Source organism: Leucopleurus acutus (genome assembly GCF_964270905.1).
Source record: "Leucopleurus acutus genome assembly, chromosome: 6".
NCBI classification, from domain to species: domain Eukaryota; kingdom Metazoa; phylum Chordata; class Mammalia; order Artiodactyla; family Delphinidae; genus Leucopleurus; species Leucopleurus acutus.
Window position 1 is genome coordinate 30,717,218 of NC_139149.1, and position 19,589 is coordinate 30,736,806.

A 19,589-nucleotide genomic window follows, 5' to 3' on the forward strand; every position below is an offset into this window, starting at 1 on the left:
TTAACATGTCTTCTTTTGGGAACTGATCAATATGAAGGGATAGATGACTGTTTAGCTCAAAGTTTCATGATTATAATAATGCATTTTAATCTTCTAAGAATAAGTTACATAACCTGCTACATATATGCAAAAATTCTAGTCTTCATGTGCTTAACAGTAAAACAGTGTAATATAGTATCCTTATAATATTATTGGGAATATATCCTACTGTCATTTTTCACACTGTTTCTCTTTACAGTTGTATGCAATGTATTTAAAGTGGGTCATACTACATCCTTATTCCAATGTAACCACGCCAGGTCTAATACCAAGTATTTTTTCGGCTTCAAACTCAACTCTCTCTACTCAGGACACTATGCTTCAAACAAACCAAATAACTTAGAGCTCTCTTGAGCGAACAATGCTTTCTTACTTGTGCCTCTGTACATATAGTTCCTGACTTTTGAAATGTTCTTCCTTCTCTCATTTGCCTACTCAACTCCTAGAGTAAGATGCATATCAACTCTCTTGGGAATTCTCCTACATCCCCTCAAGCGGATTAGATGCTCCTCATTTTATTCTACCTTAGCCATTTTTACCTTCCTCCATTAAGATGTGTGAATTCCATGAAGGCAGAAAATAGGACTTTCTATATCACTAGGGCTTAGGTGAGCACCTGGAATACTGTCAGTGCTTAATAAACGTTTACTGGAGTTGATACATGAATTGAATATAGGGAAAACTTTACTGTGTTTCTATTGGCACATTTATAATATTCCTTTTGGCTTCATACCCTTTATTATTTCTTACAAACTATTCTTTGTTTTCTATCATATCAGAAAGAGGCAGGTGAGGGAAAGATCCAGATAAATGATGAGCCCTGGTGCCCATGAATATTCATATAAATTAACAGTTCCAAAATTGGTGGAAATATTAACAAGTCTCTTCTGTTGGGGAGAGATTACGGGGAGGTGGTAAACCTGATTTTTTGGCTTTTCATGGTTTCATACAGGCCTTCTATATAACAGGCTGTTACATTTGAGGAACAGGCACAATAAGAGTTGTCTGAATCAAGGAGTAAAGCTCTGTATCAAAACAATTATCACCTCTTCTACTACAAATATTAAGCAAACAAACAAAATAAATACTCTATTGGGTGTGAGATGTGGATACAGGTTTTTGACATGCATCTATTTAAAAATCAAAATCACCTGAAACTAGAGTACAACAACAATTGAAGGTCCATAATGCACTGGGATTATCACCATGGAAAAGATTTGGTCAAAAAATATTGAAGTTGTATAAGTTAGTTTGAAATCACTGTTAAGAAGAGAGATGGGATAGCCTCATCCACCAGAGGGCAGACAGCAGAAGAAAGAAGAACTACAATTCTGCAGCCTGTGGAATGAAAACCACATTCACAGAAAGAGAGACAAAATGAAAAGGCAGAGGACTGTGTACCAGATGAAGGAACAAGATAAAACCCCAGGAAAACAACTAAATGAAGTAGAGACAGGCAACCTTCCAGAAAAAGAAGTCAGAATAATGATACTGAAGATGATCCAGGACCTTGGAAAAAGAATGGAGGCAAAGATCAAGAAGATGCAAGAAATGTTTAACAAAGACATAGAAGAATTAAAAAACAAGTACCTGGAAGAATCAAGGAACAAACAAACAGAGATGAACAATACAATATACAATAAATGAAATGAAAAATACACTACAAGGAATCAATAGCAGAATAACTGAGGTAGAAGAATGGATAAGTGACCTGGAAGGCCAAATGGTGGAATTCACTGCCATGGAACAGAATAAAGAATAAAGAATGAAAAGAAATGAAGACAGCCTAAGAGACCTCTGGGACAACAGTAAACACACCAACATTCACATTATAGGGGTCCCAGAAAGGGAAGAGAGAGAGAAAAGACCCAAGAAAATATTTGAAGAGATTATAGTCAAAAACTTCCCTAACATGGGAAAGGAAATAGCCACCCAAGTCCAGGAAGCAAAGTCCCAGGCAGCATAAACCCAAGGAGAAACATGCCAAGACACATAGTAATCAAATTGACAAAAATTAAAGACAAAGAAAAATTATTTCTGGATAAAAACTCTCCAGAAAGTGGGCACAGAGGGAACCTACCTCAACATAGTAAAGGTCATATATGACAAACCCACAGCAAACCTAATTCTCAATGGTGAAAAACTGAAAGCATTTCCTCTAAGATAGGAAAAAGACAAGGATGTCCACTCTCACCACTATTATTCAACATAGTTTTAGAAGTCCTAGCTACAGCAATCAGAGAAAAAAAGAAATAAAAGGAATCCAAATTGGAAAAGAAGTAAAACTGTCACTGTTTGCAGATGACATGATACTCTACATAGATAATCCTAAAGATGCCACCAGAAAACGACCAGAGCTAATCAATGAATTTGGTAAAGTTGCAGGATACAAAATTAATGCACAGAATACACTAACAATGAAAAATGAGAAATAGAAATTAAGGAAACAACCCCATTCACCATTGCAACAAACAGAAAAAAATACCTAGGAATAAACCTACCTAAGGAGGTAAAAGTCCTGTACTCAGAAAACTATAAGACACTGATGAAAGAAACCAAAGATGACACAAACAGATGGAGAGATACACCATGTTCTTGGATTGGAAGAATCAATAATGTGAAAATGCCTATACTACCCAAAGCCATCAACAGATTCAATGCAATCCTTATTAAATTACCAATGGCATTTTTTACAGAACTAGAACAAAAATTCTTAAAATTTGTATGGAGACACAAAAGACCCCAAGTAGCCAAAGCAATCTTGAGGGAAAAAAACAGAGCTGGAGGAATCAGACTCCCTGACTTCAGACTATACTACAAAGCAACAGTAATCAAGACAATACAGCACGGGCACAAAAACAGAAATATCGATCAGTGGAGCAGGATAGAAAGTCCAGAGATAAACCCACGCACCTATGGCCAATGAATCTATGACAAAGGAGGCAAGGATATACAATGGAGAAAAGACAGTCTCTTCAATAAGTGGTGCTGGGAAAACTGGGCAGCTACATGTAAAAGAATGAAATTAGAACCCTCCCTAACACCATATACAAAAATAAACTCAAAATAGATTAAAGACCTAAATGTAAGCCTGGACACTATAAAACTCTTAAGGAAAACATAGGAAGAACACTCTTTGACATAATCAAAGCAAGATCTTTTTCAACCCACCTCCTAGAGTAATGGAAATAAAAACAAAAATAAACAAATGAGACTTAATTAAACTTAAAAGCTTTTGCACAACAAAGGAAACTATAAAAAAGACGAAAAGACAACCCTCCGAATGGGAGAAAATATTTGCAAATGAATCAATGGACAAAGGATTTCATCTCCAAAATATATAAACAGCTCATGCAGCTCAATATTAAAAAAAACAAACAACCCAATCCAAAAATGGGCAGAAGATCTAAATAGACATTTCTCCAAAGAAGACATACAGATGGCCAAGAAGCACATGAAAAGCTGCTCAACATCACTAATTAGAGAAATGCAAATCAAAACTACAATGAGGTATCACCTCACACCAGTCAGAGTGGGCATCAACAGAAAATCTACAAACAATAAATGCTGGAGAGGGTGTGGAGAAAAGGGAACGCTCTTGCACTGTTGGTGGGAATGTAAACTGATACACCCACTATGGAGAACAGTATGGAAGTTCCTTAAAAAACTAAAAATAGAATTACCATATGACCCAGCAATCCCACTTCTGGACATATAACCTGAGAAAACCATAATTCAAAAAGACACATGCACCCCAATGTTCACTGCAGCACTGTTTACAATAGCCAAGTCATGGAAGTAACCTAAATGCCCATCGACAAATGGATAAAGAAGATGTGGTACATATGTACAGTGGAATATTACTCAGCCATAAAAAGGAACGAAATTGGGTCATTTGTAGAGACATGGAAGGACCTAGGGACTGTCATACAGATTGCAGTAAGTCAGAAAGAGAAAAACAAATATCATATATTAATGCATATACGTGGAATCTAGAAAAATGGTACAGATGAACCAGTTTGCAAGGCAGAAATAGAGACACACATGTAGAGAACAAATGTATGGACACCAAATGGGGAAAGAGTAGGGGGGAAGAAGATGAGAGAGAGAGAGAATTTGAGATGACATTTTAATAAAGAATATCTCTTTTTTTAAGTTAGATCCTTCAATGTTAGATCATTTTAAGCTATTAATATATCTATGCACCATTTTTTCTATATTTACAAAATTTTGTTTCTATAGTTATTCTTAAAAATAAATCTGTCTGGGGGGATAGAGCACTAGTTAGTATAATATTAACATTAATCAAAGATGTAAATCCACTACAAAAAGATTTATTTCCAATAAAAAATCTTAGATTATCATTCTGAATTCTGGGCTATGATATAGAGCCAAATTACTTAGTTACTTTTCCCAAAGGTGTTCAGTTAGCTATTTAACTGTCTCTAGAAGTCAACACATTCAAACAAACAGCTGAAACTTGAAATCCAATTCTTTTTAGCAGGATTAGTTTACAAGTATATCTGATAAATCAGTGTTAAAAAGTCAAATATCTTTCTAATTAAGCAGAAGTTAAAAAAACTAAACCTCTGAAAAATGAATATATGTACTTATGTATGTACATATATATATGAACCTATGCATATATGCATGTATATGTACACACCTCTATACATATATATAATTAGAACAGTCTGCAACAAGTATACTCTCCTAATTTCATATATGTGTCATTGGTCAACATAAACTACATCTGCAATAGTCTTGCAGAGGAAGGATACACTTGTAGAAGATCTGTTCTTTCTAGGAATTGTTGCTTTGCTTCTGAGAAGCATTAATTTGGCCCTGAAACAAACCAGTGTCAAGGGTCATAGCCATTCACTAAACTAACTCAATTGCTTAAACTAATCTCTTTGGAGAAAATGCTTACACTTAAGATAGATCTGAGACTATCTGATCACCTTAACACAACCCAACACAAAGAAAGAATACAGAGGATCTACTCAGTTGCAGGAGCTTTAGTAATCAAACATGGCCTGAGCACACAAACCCAGGTCCTCCTGGCTAATTCCAGTTTGCTTGTTTTCTAGCTCTAGGTTTACTGATGTTTCAAGTGACTTGAGTACACACTGTGAAGTTTCCCTCCATGTGCTTTAAGCTGTATGTTGCTGACAGATACACTTTCTATAACACTGCTTATAACTGTACCTCTTTTCCATACCTTTGTTTTCAGATTCTGCATGCTGAAATCCCCTTCTGTAGCATGGTAAGCTCATTTTAATTTAGAAAGAGATTGGTAGTACTTTTCAATGGGAACTTTTAAAATAGAAATAGAACAAGATCCATTCATACAATAAAATGAAAGTTAAAAACAATAAAATGCTCCAAATTCATTTGTTTTCCTTATTGAATTCACTAACTTCTTTCTTTCCTTCCTTCCTTTTTGGTAGCTAAAAGCTATTCTGATGCTACTCTGAAATCAGTGTTGTAATGACTAACGAAGCACCACCACAAGATAAAATTTGTTTTTTTCATTTTTCCAGAAAGGAGAGTCCTGAATTTGAGTTAAGAATTAATTCCTAACTCTTTTATTAAATTTAATTTTGTCAAATCAATTAATTAAATCTAATTAATTGGGGTAGATTAATTCCTTTTTGGAATATTTGAAATATATGAGATCCACACAGAAGTTTTAAGGATTACTAATTTTCCTATGGTGAATCACTGTAGTTATTAATAAGGTTTGCCATTTACCTTCGTCCATTTTGAGAAAGCCTCTAATTTGTAAATTACCTCCAGGATTTTTTGGCATCATCTCATAAGAATTTACTTTTATGAATAGTAATATAAAAGAAAAATATATAAAATTTTAAACATAAGTCAGTGTCTAAAACAAATACATTAAAATAAACATACTAGAATTACTAGAATCTAAAATAAATACATTAGATTGTAGGTAGAGAAAAATGTAATTGCATATCAGGAAAATTATATTCTAATTGGCAAGCAAAATAATCAAATGGAATTTTAAAATTTCTTAATATGCATTATTTCAAGGAGTTAGATGATACATACAAGAATCTTATTCTTCTTTAGGTTCCTGATCAAATACACCAAACTAAGATATTATACACTCATAATCATGTAGGAAGAGGTTTAGAAAAGAGAAATCAGAAAAGAAGAGTATGTGTGTCTGTGTATGCATACTTGTGTGTCTGTGTGGGGAGCTTTTCGGATGTCAGAGAGTGTCATTCCCTAATCAGTTTTAGTAAGCTCTTCACACACTTATCCCCTTGAATTTAAAGGGAGATTGGAATGCTTACTGGAAAACATAGATTACATAATCACTTTTTTCGGGCCACAGAAGAGAGAATCCCTTTTTGCAGTGACCGGAAGAGTTCCCATATTCTTTTAAAAGAGTAATAGCAGAGAGCACACCACAGAGACTGTCAGTCCCTTGAGCATTTAAATATGCGACCGTTTTGCACTGCAAATGTAATTTAACTAGGGTTGTGAATAAAAAGATGGCTTCTCTTCTTTATAGCTACTTTAAATGTCGTCAAAATGAATTATCTTAAGAATGTCAAATACTAAAATGATGTTTTGATACACCTCAGTCCAAGTATTCTCCATTAGTTGAATTTGTTCACTTCCTCCAGCATTCTGGAAGAAGGATTTTTGTGGAACTATCCTGTATTGAGAGGCATCATACTGTATAGAATATGTTTTCATTGCTCATGCAATTTACATATAGTGATATTACCACCAATATGAAATATTATGCAGGAAGACATGAAATTATCTGAAATATAATGTGGTGATTTTGAAGGTTCATATTGTAAAATTTTTACAAGCACAGTCCTATATATAAGTACACCCATATGCAAAAATCCACTGTGTTCTTTAAATGAAGCTAAATTATGGAGATTAAAATATCAGTGTTATAGAAAATCATTAATAATAGATATCTTTTCATTACCCTTACCAAGGAGAAATTGATTTTTTCTAGGAAACCATTCAGAAAACAATTCAGTTAATACAAAAGCACTCCCAAGACCAAAATATCACCTCCAAAATGTTATATTTTTCTCCTTATTAATTTTCATAAAGGCTACAAATATATCACCAAACGTACTTTGGAACTTTTATGAGTATAAAGAAAACATCCATCTTTGAATTGTGTCTTAGGCTTCATAATTATTTAGAGTGTGTGCTTGGAATCCAACAAAAAGGAAGAAATGGAAAGAGAAGTGATTTAAAAAGAATTTTTCTACAGAAAAAAGCATTTCTAAAAATCAATGTGATGTTTGAATTAACCTGGTTTCTTTCTTTATTGTATGTCTATAGTAAATGAAAAAGTCCTTAGAGACTTGATGGGGCTGTTGCCTAATGAACTCTTCAGAAAACATCTTTTCATTGAATGTGACCCAGAATCAGGAGGAAGGCTGAAGGTGGGAAAGTACACTCAGTTCCCATGATATACTTTTGCATATAATCAATCATCTTTTCTAAACACAAACCATATACATGTGATAAAGCTGGTGTTGCTTCCAAGATTTCTATTTTGTCTCTGTGTCTGGGGCACCCTATCAGGCCAAGCAGGGAAACACACTTCTGATTCTTCTTTCTCAATGCAGAAATACTTTATTAAACCACTGACTCTGGAATCACTGTGTCATTCAGTCATCTTGATCCTACCATTCTATGTAGTTGTGCAAGGCCACAGAATTAGGTGAAAACCCCTCTACTGAGGTAAATAACAGGTAGAGATCCAAATATACTTCTTATTTCTAAGTCCACCACAGGTCATAATACGTTAAGTCTTTTAAAACACTTTATTTGGTGAAATTTAGAAATATTAAAAAGGCCAAAGTGGTACAATCAGCCTCCCACTGGCAAATTAAGAAATAAAAAAGGTTGTCACTGTGATAAAGATATGAAACTTGGAACAGTTGGAAACTTAAATTAGAGCAGGAAAAAAGATGGAAGCGTAAGCAGCTACAAATTCTAAACCTCAGTCTGAAGTATATGCTATCTTTTCAAAAATCAACAGAATTTAATATCATTTCATTTTTGTTCAGATATTGAATAGTTAGTTGATCCCCTGTTTTACTATTAACATATCCCTTTATCTTTTAAATCCCAGCTCTAAATTTTATTAGAGAACTCAGATATATTTTCATATGATCCACAGCACTGAAATATGTTTAAGATACTCAAATCTGTATAATCACCTCTGAGAAGTATTTGGCAATGTGATGATTTCATTCTTTTAGAAGCTTAGTCACACATGTCTATCTGAAATTTTGTTTTAAGTGTAATAAGAACCCTGAATTATAACTAAAGCAAATAGAATTAGGCTCTAGAAAATATAATTTCTGTAAAGAAAATTAAACTCTTTAACTTCTAGTACGTTGTAATTCACTAATTTACTTTCTATTAATATCACTTTTAAAGCTATACAATTATAAAAAGGAGTACATGTCAGAAAGCCTCTAAATACAAATAAAATTTCTTATTAATTATTATTACACGTGTTCATAAGTAAAACTAAGAATCAACTGGCTCCTTATGTGACCCTGTCAGAGTTCAAGGCTAAGAAAGGAAACTTGGCCAAAGAAGGAAGACCTTTAACTTCTCAATCTGAATATGTCTACAGGGCCAGAGTAATTGGACATCCCTTTAGAAAGAGGGAAAAGACCTAGTGATCCAGCTGATCTATGCTGTCTCAACATCCTTACCACTCTGAATTACCTTTCTACAAGATTTACTCTTTTTCTAATATATGTCTCCATCTCTGGTTTTGAACCCAGTTTATTTCAGCCCAAATGTGGGAAACTGGCAGCCAGTAAGCCCTGACAGATCTCCAAACAAGTTGCGTTAGGCCTGTACATTGCTGACCATACAATGTTTAAAAAGCAGTAGCTAACTTTGAACACTTTAAACACAAAGATGTGGAGCTCCTCCTGAAAACCTGGAATTGACCTAGGACCTTTCCAAAATGGGAGCAATTTAGTGTCAATCTGTCCAGACACCAGACATGCATCTCCAGCTTTCTACAGTTCCTTCCATTCTTTATTGTCTCACTGACCTCGACACGAAGAACGTGTTACTCTTTGACAGTTCCAATAAACATCCTTTGTGTTACATTCAACATGCTAGAATCTGAGTTAGAACCTTCTGATTCAGTGGTTTCTTTCCCGCTTCCAAGTTGAAGACTGATTCACTTGACTGAAACCTTGATTCTGTTTCCAGATCACAGTCCTTACCTTAATCAACTTTTTCCTGTTTCTCTGTCAAACATTTTAACCTCCCCTTCCCAACCAGTTCTATTGGAATATACCAGTTCCAATTAACTTTTTATAAATTTGAGATTTAGTTACTCCTATCATTAGTATATAGGTAAACTCTTGACCACTGTAGAACGTAGGTTTTTAACAAGAATGAAAATTACAAGAAAGTTAACAGTATAACTTCAGGGAAATAATATTAAGGGAAAATTTCCCATGATACATTCTATTAAAATATTTGATGGCAGAGGTTTTACTTCAAATACCCTTTGTTTAAGCAACAGTTCAGAGAAACAAGTTTTATATGTATGGTATCAATACTGTGACTAAGACTTCTCTTTTGTCCTTTGCTCAAAAGTACTCCTTTCTATGAAATATATAATTGTTTAAGAGCCCAACTTCAAAGTCTAAATGTGTGTTTTTTTTTTCTAACAGCATTTTTCAATAAAGCACAATAGTCACCGCTTTGAAATGCATATTGAGTGTCTCTGGCAATAAAACTCATGCTTTCTCAATAACTGATAAGGCTGTGGTTGAAAGAAAAGACAGGTTATAGGTTGTCTTTGAACTTTCATGAAAACTATGAAAAATTCAATATTTCAGTTGTATTTTTCCACAAATGGACTCACCACGGCAATGAACTCCTTCATCATACCCATCTGAGCAGTCCAGGACGCCGTTGCAGAGCTGGGATAAATGGACACATCTGTTGGCACCAAGGCAAGCAATGTGATTCAAGGGGCACTTGATTTCTACCTCCTCAGGACCTGGAAAAATGCAGAAAGGAACACAGTGATTTTTTTTTTTTTTTTAACACTAAAACTGTTAAGCACGAGAAATTACTAGCGTGCATTCACAAAATAAAATGATAGGCAATACTACCGGAGGGCAGCTCTGATTCTCAGAGACATCAAAATTGGCCTATGTAATAAAAAATACCTAATTTTTAGAGGCTGCATAGGAAATAAAATAATATGTATGTTTTTCACATAATGCATTTAAAACACAAGTATTCTCTCGACCCTTAAAGAGGCATGGATTGAAAATCTAAGGGTTGGTTTGAGTCACTGTTCTATTTCTTATCCTTAGATAAGTGGACAAGGTGCTTAAACCCTGTAAGTTTCAAGTCCTGCAACTGTGAAATATGAATAATGGCAACTTCTTGGCATGGCTCTTTTTATTTATTTTATTTTATTTTATTTTTTAATTGATGAGTACACATCAAGTGTTAGGCACTAAGTGCTTTACATGTGTTAACTCATTTAATCTTCCTAACAGCCTTTTGAACTGGTACTATCTCTGTTCCCATTTTACAGATTTGGAAACTTGAGATATCAAAGCTAAATAATGTGACCAAAATACAGCTGGAATTATCCTATGTTATGTCTGAGTGCACAGAGACCCCAAATGAGTTATCAGCAGTTCTACAGTGAACAGGAACTGGGGGTTAGCACTAGAACTCATTGTACAGCCTGACCATTTTAAACAAACAAATCCATCCATACTACACAAATACATACAGAAAGGTTCTTTGTGCTTCCTGAATAAGGAGGCCAGATAATCTGTACAGACACTCCTCTAGAGACGATCAACTAGGGTTCGGGAAGATCTTTTCCCTTGTATTCTTATAATGCAAAATACTATTAGATGAACGGATACTGTGCTTTTGCTCTGATGCATGGCTACTTTGAAAACCTATACACTGAAAACATTTTTTTTTTTGAATTTTTGAATTTTATATTATTTATTTTTTTATACAGCAGGTCCTTATTACTCATCCATTTTATACACATCAGTGTATACATGTCAATCCCAATCTCCCAATTCATCACACCACCACCACCACCCCCCCACTGCTTGCCCCCTCTGGTGTCCATACGTTTGTTCTCTGCATCTGTGTCTCAATTTCTGCCCTGCAAACCGGTTCATCTGTAACATTTTTCTAGGTTCCACATATATGCGTTAATATACGATACTTGTTTTTCTCTTTCTGACTTACTTCACTCTGTAGGACAGTCTCTAGATCCATCCATGTCTCAACAAATGACCAATTTTGTTACTTTTTATGGCTGAGCAATATTCCATTGTATATATGTACCACATCTTCTGTATCCATTCATCTGGCGATGGGCATTTAGGTTGCTTCCACGACCTGGCTATTGGAAATAGTGCTGCAATGAACATTGGGGTGCATGTGTCTTTTTGAATTATGGTTTTCTCTGGGTATATGCCCAATACTGGGATTGCTGGATCATATGGTAATTCTATTTTTAGTTTTTTAAGGAAACTCCATACTGTTCTCCACAGTGGCTGTAACAATTTACATTCCCACCAACAGTGCAAAAGGGTTCCCTTTTCTCCACACCCTCTCCAGCATTTGTTGTTTGTAGATTTTCTGATGATGCCCACTCTAACTGCTGTGAGGTGATACCTCGTTGTAGTTTTGATTCGCATTTCTCTAATAATTAGTGATGTTGAGCAGCTTTTCGTGTGCTTCTTGGCCATCTGTATGTCTTCTTTGGAGGAATGTCTATTTAGGTCTTCTGCCCATTTTGGGATTGGGTTGTTTGTTTTTTTTTAATATTGAGCTGCATGAGCTGTTTATATATATTGGAGATTAATCCTTTGTCCATTTATACGTTTGCAAATATTTTCTCCCATTCTCAGGGTTGTCTTTTTGTCTTGTTTATGGTTTCTTTTGTTGTGCAAAATCTTTGAAGTTTCATTAGGTCCCATTTCTTCATTTTTGTTTTTGTTTCCATTACTCTAAGAGGTGTATCAAAAAAGATCTTGCCGTGATTTATGTCAAAGAGTGTTCTTCCTATGTTTTCCTCTAAGAGTTTTATAGTTTCCAGGCTTACATTCACGTCTCTAATCCATTTTGAGTTTATTTTTGTATATGGTGTTAGGGAGGGTTCTAATTTCATTCTTTTACATGTAGCTGTACAGTTTTCCCAGCACCACTTATTGAAGAGACTGTCTTTTCTCCATTGTATATCCCTGCCTCCTCTGTCATAGATTAGTTAACCATAGGTGCGTGGGTTTATCTCTGGGCTTTCTATCCTGCTCCACTGATCTATATTTCTGTTTTTGTGCCCATACTGTATTGTCTTGATTACTGTAGCTCTGTAGTATAGTCTGAAGTCAGGGAGTCTGATTCCTCCAGCTCCGCTATTTTCCCTCAAGACTGCTTCGGGTGTCCGGGGTCCTTTGTGTCTTCATACAATTTTTAAGATATTTTCTTCTAGTTCTGTAAAAATGCCATTGGTAATTTGATAGGGATTGCATTGAATCTGTAGATTACTTTGGGTAGTATAGTCTTTTCATAATACTGATTCTTCCAATCCAAGAACATGGTATATCTCTCCATCTGTTGGTAACATCTTTAATTTCTTTCATCAGTGTCTTACAATTTTCTGCATACAGGTCTTTTGTCTCCCTCGGTAGGTTTATTCCTAGATATTTTATCCTTTTTGTTGCAATGGTAAATGGGAGTGTTTCCTTAATTTCTCTTTCAGAATTTTCATCATTAGTATATAGGAATGCAAAAGATTTCTGTGCATTAATTTTGTACCCTGCAACTTTACCAAATTCATTGATTAGCTCTACTAATCTTCTGGTGGCATCTTTACAATTCTCTATGTATAGTAATCATGTCATCTGCAAACAGTGACAGTTTTACTTCTTGTTTTCCAATTTGTATTACTTTTATTTCTTTTTCTTCTCTGACTGTCGTGGCTAGGACTTCCAAAACTATGTTGAATAATAGTGCTGTAAGTGGACATCCTTGTCTTGTTCCTGATCTTAGAGGAAATGCTTTCAGTTTTTCACCATTGAGATGATGTTTGCTGTGGGTCTGTCATATATGGCCTTTATTATGTCAAGGTAGGTTCCCTCTGTGCCCACTTTCTGGAGAGTTTTTATCATAAATCAGTGTTGAATTTTGTCAAAAGCTTTTTCTGCATCTATTGGGATGACCATATGGTTTTTATTCTTCAATTTGTTAATATGGTGTATCACATTGATTGATTTGCATATATTGAAGAATCCTGGCATCACTGGGATAAATCCCACTTGCTCATAGTGTCTGATCCTTTTAATGTGTTGTTGGATTCTGTTTGCTAGTATTTTGTTGAGGATTTTTGCATCCATATTCATCAGAGATATTGGTCTGTAATTTTTTTTGTACTATCTTTGTCTGGTTTTGGTATCAGGGTGATGGTGGCCTCATAGAATGAGTTTGGGAGTGTTCCTTCCTCTGCAATTTTTTGGAAGAGTTTGAGAAGAATGGGTGTTAGTTTTTCTCTAAAGGTTTGATAGAATTCACCTGTGAAGCCATCTGGTCCTGGACTTTTGTTTGTTGGAAGATTTTTAATCACACTTTCAATTTCATTACTTGTGATTGGTCTGTTCATATTTTCTCTTTCTTCCTGGTTCAGTCTTGGAAGGTTATACGTTTCTAAGAATTTGTCCATTTCTTCCAGGTTGTCCATTTTATTGGCATAGAGTTGCTTGTAGTAGTCTCTTAGGATGCTTTGTATTTCTGCCATGTCTGTTGTAACTTCTCCTTTTTTATTTCTAATATTATTGATTTGAGCCCTTTCCCTCTTGTCTTCATCAGTCTGGCTAATGGTTTATCAATTTTGTTTATCTTCTGAAAGAACCAGCTTTTAGTTTTATTGATCTTTGCTATTCTTTTCTTTGTTTCTATTTCATTTATTTCTGCTCTGATCTTTATGATTTCTTTCCTTCTGCTAACTTTGGGTTTTGTTTGTTCTTCTTTCTCTGGTTCCTTTAGGTGTAAGTTAGATTGTTTATTTGAGACTTTTCTCGTTTCCTGAGGAAGGCTTGTATAGCTATAAACTTCCCTCTTAGAACTCCTGTTGCTGCATCCCACAGGTTTTGGATCATTGTGTTTTCATTGTCATTTGTCTCTAGGTATTTTTTGATTTCCTCTTTGACTTCTTCAGTGATCTCTTGGTTATTTAGTAACATACTGTTTAGCCTCCATGTGTTTGTATTTTTTACATTTTTTCCCTGTAAGTCATTTCTAATCTCATAGCATTGTGGTCAGAAAAGATGCTTGATATGATTTCAGTTTTCTTAAATTTCCTGAAGCCTGATTTGTGACCCAAGATGTGATCTATCCTGGAGAATGTTCCATGCACACTTGAGAAGAAAGTGTAATCTGCTGTTTTTGGATGGAATGGCCTATAAATATCAATTAAATCTATCTGGTCTATTGTGTCATTTAAAGCTTCTGTTTCCTTATTTCTTTTCACTTTGGATGATCTGTCCATTGGTGTAAGTGAGGTGTTAAAGTCCCCCACTATTATTGTGTTACTGTCGATTTCCTCTTTTATAGCTGTTAGCAGTTACCTTATGCATTGAGGTGCTCCTATGTTGGGAGCATATATATTTATAATTGTTATATCTTCTTCTTGGATTGATCCCTTGATCATTATGTAGTGTCCTTCCTTGTCTCTTGTAACATTCTTTATCTTAAAGTCTATTTTATCTGATATGAGTAGTGCTACTCCAGCTCTCTTTTGATTTCCACTTGCACGGAATATCTTTTCCCATCCCCTCACTTTCAGTCTGAATGTGTTCCTAGGTCTGAAGTGGGTCTCTTGTAGACAGCATATATATTGGTCTTGTTTTTGTATCCATTTAGCAAACCTGTGTCTTTTGGTTGGAGCATTTAATCCATTTACATTTAAGGTAATTATTGATATGTATGTTCCTATTACCATTTTCTTAATTGTTTTGGCTTTGTTTTGGTAGGTCCTTTTCTTCTCGTGTTTCCCACTTAGAGAAGTTTCTTTAGCATTAATCGTAGAGCTGGTTTGGTGGTGCTGAATTCTCTTAGCTTTTGCTTGTCTGTAAAGCTTTTGATTTCTCCATGGAATCTGAATGAGATCCTTGCTGGGTAGAGTAATCCTGGTTGTATGTTCTTCCCTTTCATCACTTTAAGTATATCAAGGCACTCCCTTCTGGCTTGTAGAGTTTCTGCTGAGAAATCAGCTGTTAACCTTACGGGAGTTCCCTTGTGTGTTATTTGTCATTTTTCCCCTGCTGCTTTCAATAATTTTTCTTTGTGTTTAATTTTTGCCAAATTGATTACTATGTGTCTTGGCGTGTTTCTCCTTGGGTTTATCCTGTATGGGACTCTCTGTGCTTCCTGGACTTCGGTGGCTATTTCCTTTCCCATGTTAGGGATGTTTTCGGCTATAATCTCTTCAAATATTTTCTCGGGCCCTTTCTCTCTCTCTTCTCCTTCTGGGACCCCTATAATGTGAATGTTGTTGCGTTTAATGTTGTACCAGAGGTCTCTTAGGCTGTCTTCATTTCTTTTCCTTCTTTTTTCTTTATTCTGTTCTGCAGCAGTGAATTCCACCATTCCGTATTCCAGGTCACTTATTCGTTCTTCTGCCTCAGTTATTCTGGTATTGATTCTTTCTAGTGTAGTTTTCTTTTCAGTTATTGTATTGTTCATCTCTGTTTGTTCTTTAATTCTTCTAGGTCTTTGTTAAACATTTCTTGCATCTTCTTGATCTTTGCCTCCATTCTTTTTCCGAATCCTGGATCATCTTCACTATCATTATTCTGAATTCTTCTGGAAGGTTGCCTATCTCCACTTCATTTAGTTGTTTTTCTGGGGTTTTATCTTGTTCCTTCATCTGGTACATAGCCCTCTGCTTTTTCATCTTGTCTGTCTTTCTGTGAATGTCGTTTTTTTTCCACAGGCTGCAGGACTGTAGTTCTTCTTGCTTCTGCTGTCTGCCCTCTGGTGGATAAGGCTATCTAAGAGGCTTGTGCAAGTTTCCTGATGGGAGGGACTGGTGAGGGGTAGAGCTGTGTGTTGCTCTGGTAGGCCAAGGTCAGTAAAACTTTAATCAGCTTGACTGCTGATGGGTGGGGCTGAGTTCCCTCCCTGTTGGTTGTTTGGCCTGAGGTGACCCAACACTGAAGCCTATGCAGGCTCTTTGGTGGGGCTAATTGCAGAGTCTGGGAGGGCTCATGCCATGGAGTACTTCCCAGAACTTCTGCTGCCAGTGTCCTTGTCCTCATGGTGAGACACAGGCACCCCCTGCCTCTGCAGGAGACCTTCTAACACTAGCAGGTAGGTCTGGTTCAGTCTCCTATGGGGTCACTGCTCCTTCCCCTGGGTCCCTATGAGCACACTGCTTTGTGTGTGCCCTCCAAGAGTGGAGTCTCTGTTTCCCCCAGTCCTGTCGAAGTCCTGCTATCAAATCCCACTAGCCTTCAAAGTCTGATTCTCTAGGAATTCCTCCCCCCGTTGCCAGACCCCCAGGTTCGGAAGCCTGACATGGGGCTCCGAACCTTCACTCCAGTGGGTGGACTTCTGTGGTATAATTGTTCTCCAGTTTGTGAGTCACCCACCCAGCAGTTATGTGATTTGATTTTATTGTGATTGTGCCCCTCCTACCATCTCATTGTGGCTTCTCCTTTGTGTTTGGATGTGGGGTATCTTTTTTGATGAGTTCCAGTTTCTTCCTGTCGATGATTGTTCGGCAGTTAGTTGTGATTCTGGTGTTCTCGTAAGAGGGAGTGAGAGCACATCCTTCTACTCCACCATCTTGGTTCAGGGCCACCATGACTCTTTTTAGAATTGTATCAGGTAACATGAACCAAAAGGTTTTAGTGGAATTTAAATGAAGTTGTGTCTGCCTTAAAGGTATTTTATATTTTTAATCTGTTCTTTAGGAATATGAAGAACAGCTAGTTTTATACTTATTTATATGTGGATTTGCTTGTTTAAAAAAAAGTCTTTACTGAGCAACTCTTATGCAACAGAATTGGCTAAAGAGTGGGGAGGTGATGATGAACAGGGAGAACTCATTTAGTTTACCTAGTGGTGGTAATTGCACTTTCCATAATTACCCCTTGTGTTTTTAAAGATACATTTAACTTGGAACACCAAGACTTTTCTTGAAGTTCACCAATTCCAAGTCTTTATCAAACATCTAAAATTCCTATTTATACTTGTTTTATAGGTACTCTCCAATTTCTCTCATAATGATCTGTAATCTTGCCCACCTCTCCCAAATCCAAAGTACAGTCACATAATAAGGCTACAGTCATGTATTAATCTGACACTGATTATTGCAATTGCCCAGATTTTTCAGTCAAGACACACTTAGGATAATCACAGTTTTGTCAGTACCTATGGGACGTTAATTTAATCAATTTAGCATTAGTTTTCTCAGCTGTAAATGGAAATATCAATTGAGTCTACCAGTTGGGTTGTTGTGAGGGTCAAAAGTTATTCATGGCAAAGCTCTGAGAGATGTAGGCTCAGAGTAGGAATTCAACATGTGTTAGTCATGTAAATAAATGCAGCGCAGTGGAGATTCTTCTAGTGGAAAATCTGGAACCAGATTCTTGAGTCCAGTTTCTGGTCCCATCAATTATAAACTGAGTAACTTGGGTAAGTTTTCTTTCTCTGTGTTTTACCAGGTTGTTATAAGAATTATATCAAAAACTCTTAGCATTTTTCTTAGCAAGTGCTAAATAAGTGATTGCTGTTATCATAGTTAAGAATGTTTTGAGAAGGCGAGTTACATCTTATAACGTTCTTTTCTGTTGCAAGCCCCTAAAGAAAAAAACAACGTCAAAAAATATATGTTTTACTCTACTTAGTTGAGGCAAAATTATAAGAATAATAAAAAGGCCAATCTAACATCTTCTAGGATGTGCAAAATTAAGTATTTGTTCAACCATTTGTTTGGGGATGTCAACAAATTTTTATGATGTAGCTTTACTAGCTGAAGTGTTACCACTAATAGGTTTCCTTGTATCTTTTCATGTATATTTATACAATTACTGCTATACAAGGGTATTCGTTTTGTCAAAAAAATTCATAAACCCAGGAGATTATAAAAATTTTTAGTTAGAAACCAAAAATGCATCAGTAGTTCTAAAAAAGCAAGATTTTTTTTAAAATGTGATACTTGTGTTGGCTCAAATACAAGTATGGGTTTTCATTTTTAAGACTGTCAGGTAACTGATGAACATGACAGAAGGAGTGAAAATGTATATCTGGTGTTAAGGAAAAAGGCTCAGCTACTTATAAATTTTGAGAAAACAGGAAAAAATGTTTGGGTTTCTCAGAGGCAATATACAGAACCATTAGATTCTTTCTACCGGTAACATGTAGGGACAAAAGAGAAATTTGTTTAGAAGAATGAAAGAGTCAATTGGTTTCTTCAGACTAGCTACTATTGTTTCCCCCTACTCCCCTTGATATACTCTTGTCTTGGTTTCCCTCACTGCTGGGTAACTGGGAAGACAGCTGGGTGATGGCTTAATGGATTGTACCTTAACCAGTTCTTCCCAAATTTTCATACCAAAACATATTAAGACAATGAAAATTTGAAAGTTACACTGAAGTAAATAGCAGAAATTATCTGTAGAATAAGTGTAGCGGTTGCCCCAGGCCTTGGGAATTAACCTCAAAATTGAGGGAATCAATACCTTTAACCTCTTTGACCAATGCTGATATACTTCAGTTGGAAAACTGCTAAAACCAAAATGTTGTTGTCTTTCTTGAAAATGGAGATAGAGATGGGGCAGTCTGCGAAATGGCAATGCTTGCCTCAGTTCAAATTCTCAACTGAAACCAGGCAATGTGGGTAAACAGTGTACTATTTCTTTGGGCAATAATCCATCCTTGATTCCCAATGAACATTTCTGAAGTAACGGTGTGTATAACCCATGAGGCTCCTTTAGTCCACCCTGATAACAGAGAGAAAACTCACCCTGATCACTACTTCTACCTATTTACATGTGACAAGAAGAGGCACAGGATAATGGAGGCTGCATGAATTCCTCAGAATATGTCAATGTTGCATTAAATGATTCACCTCTTGAAGACTTTCAGGCATTCAGAGCATTTCACAACCAGCAATCATTATTTGGACATAGCAAGGAACAGGGTTGGAGGCTCTCTGATATGCCCAGAATTATCCCTTTAGTTGCTAAATCATGAGGACTTGGGGGGACCTGAGAGAGGCACTGTGATAACAGATTAGCACATGAGAAATTTTAAAATAGTACAAAGACTTAAAATTTTAACAAGTATGTTAGTCCTGGTGAGAATATCACTTCAGTTGTCAGTAATGCACATTTAGAAAACATTTCCAGTCCCTCAAATCTAATTTTAGGTGACCTGAGCAAGGTAGCAGAATTTAAAATATAGTAATTAATTACAAGAAAGAAGAACTCTATCATGAGGAG

At 35.9% G+C, this 19,589-nt stretch overlaps 1 protein-coding gene across 1 annotated transcript in view; it reads right to left on the reverse strand.

Moving 5' to 3' along the window:
- LRP1B (LDL receptor related protein 1B) overlaps positions 1-19,589 on the reverse strand; it is a gene marked incomplete at its 3' end in the record, with an annotated part of 1,833,965 nt that overhangs the window by 1,140,791 nt on the left and 673,585 nt on the right. Inside the window, exon 3 of the mRNA XM_082841888.1 lies at positions 9,959-10,096. Coding sequence (XP_082698014.1) covers positions 9,959-10,096 — 138 coding nt within the window. The remainder of the gene's footprint in view (positions 1-9,958; positions 10,097-19,589) is intronic.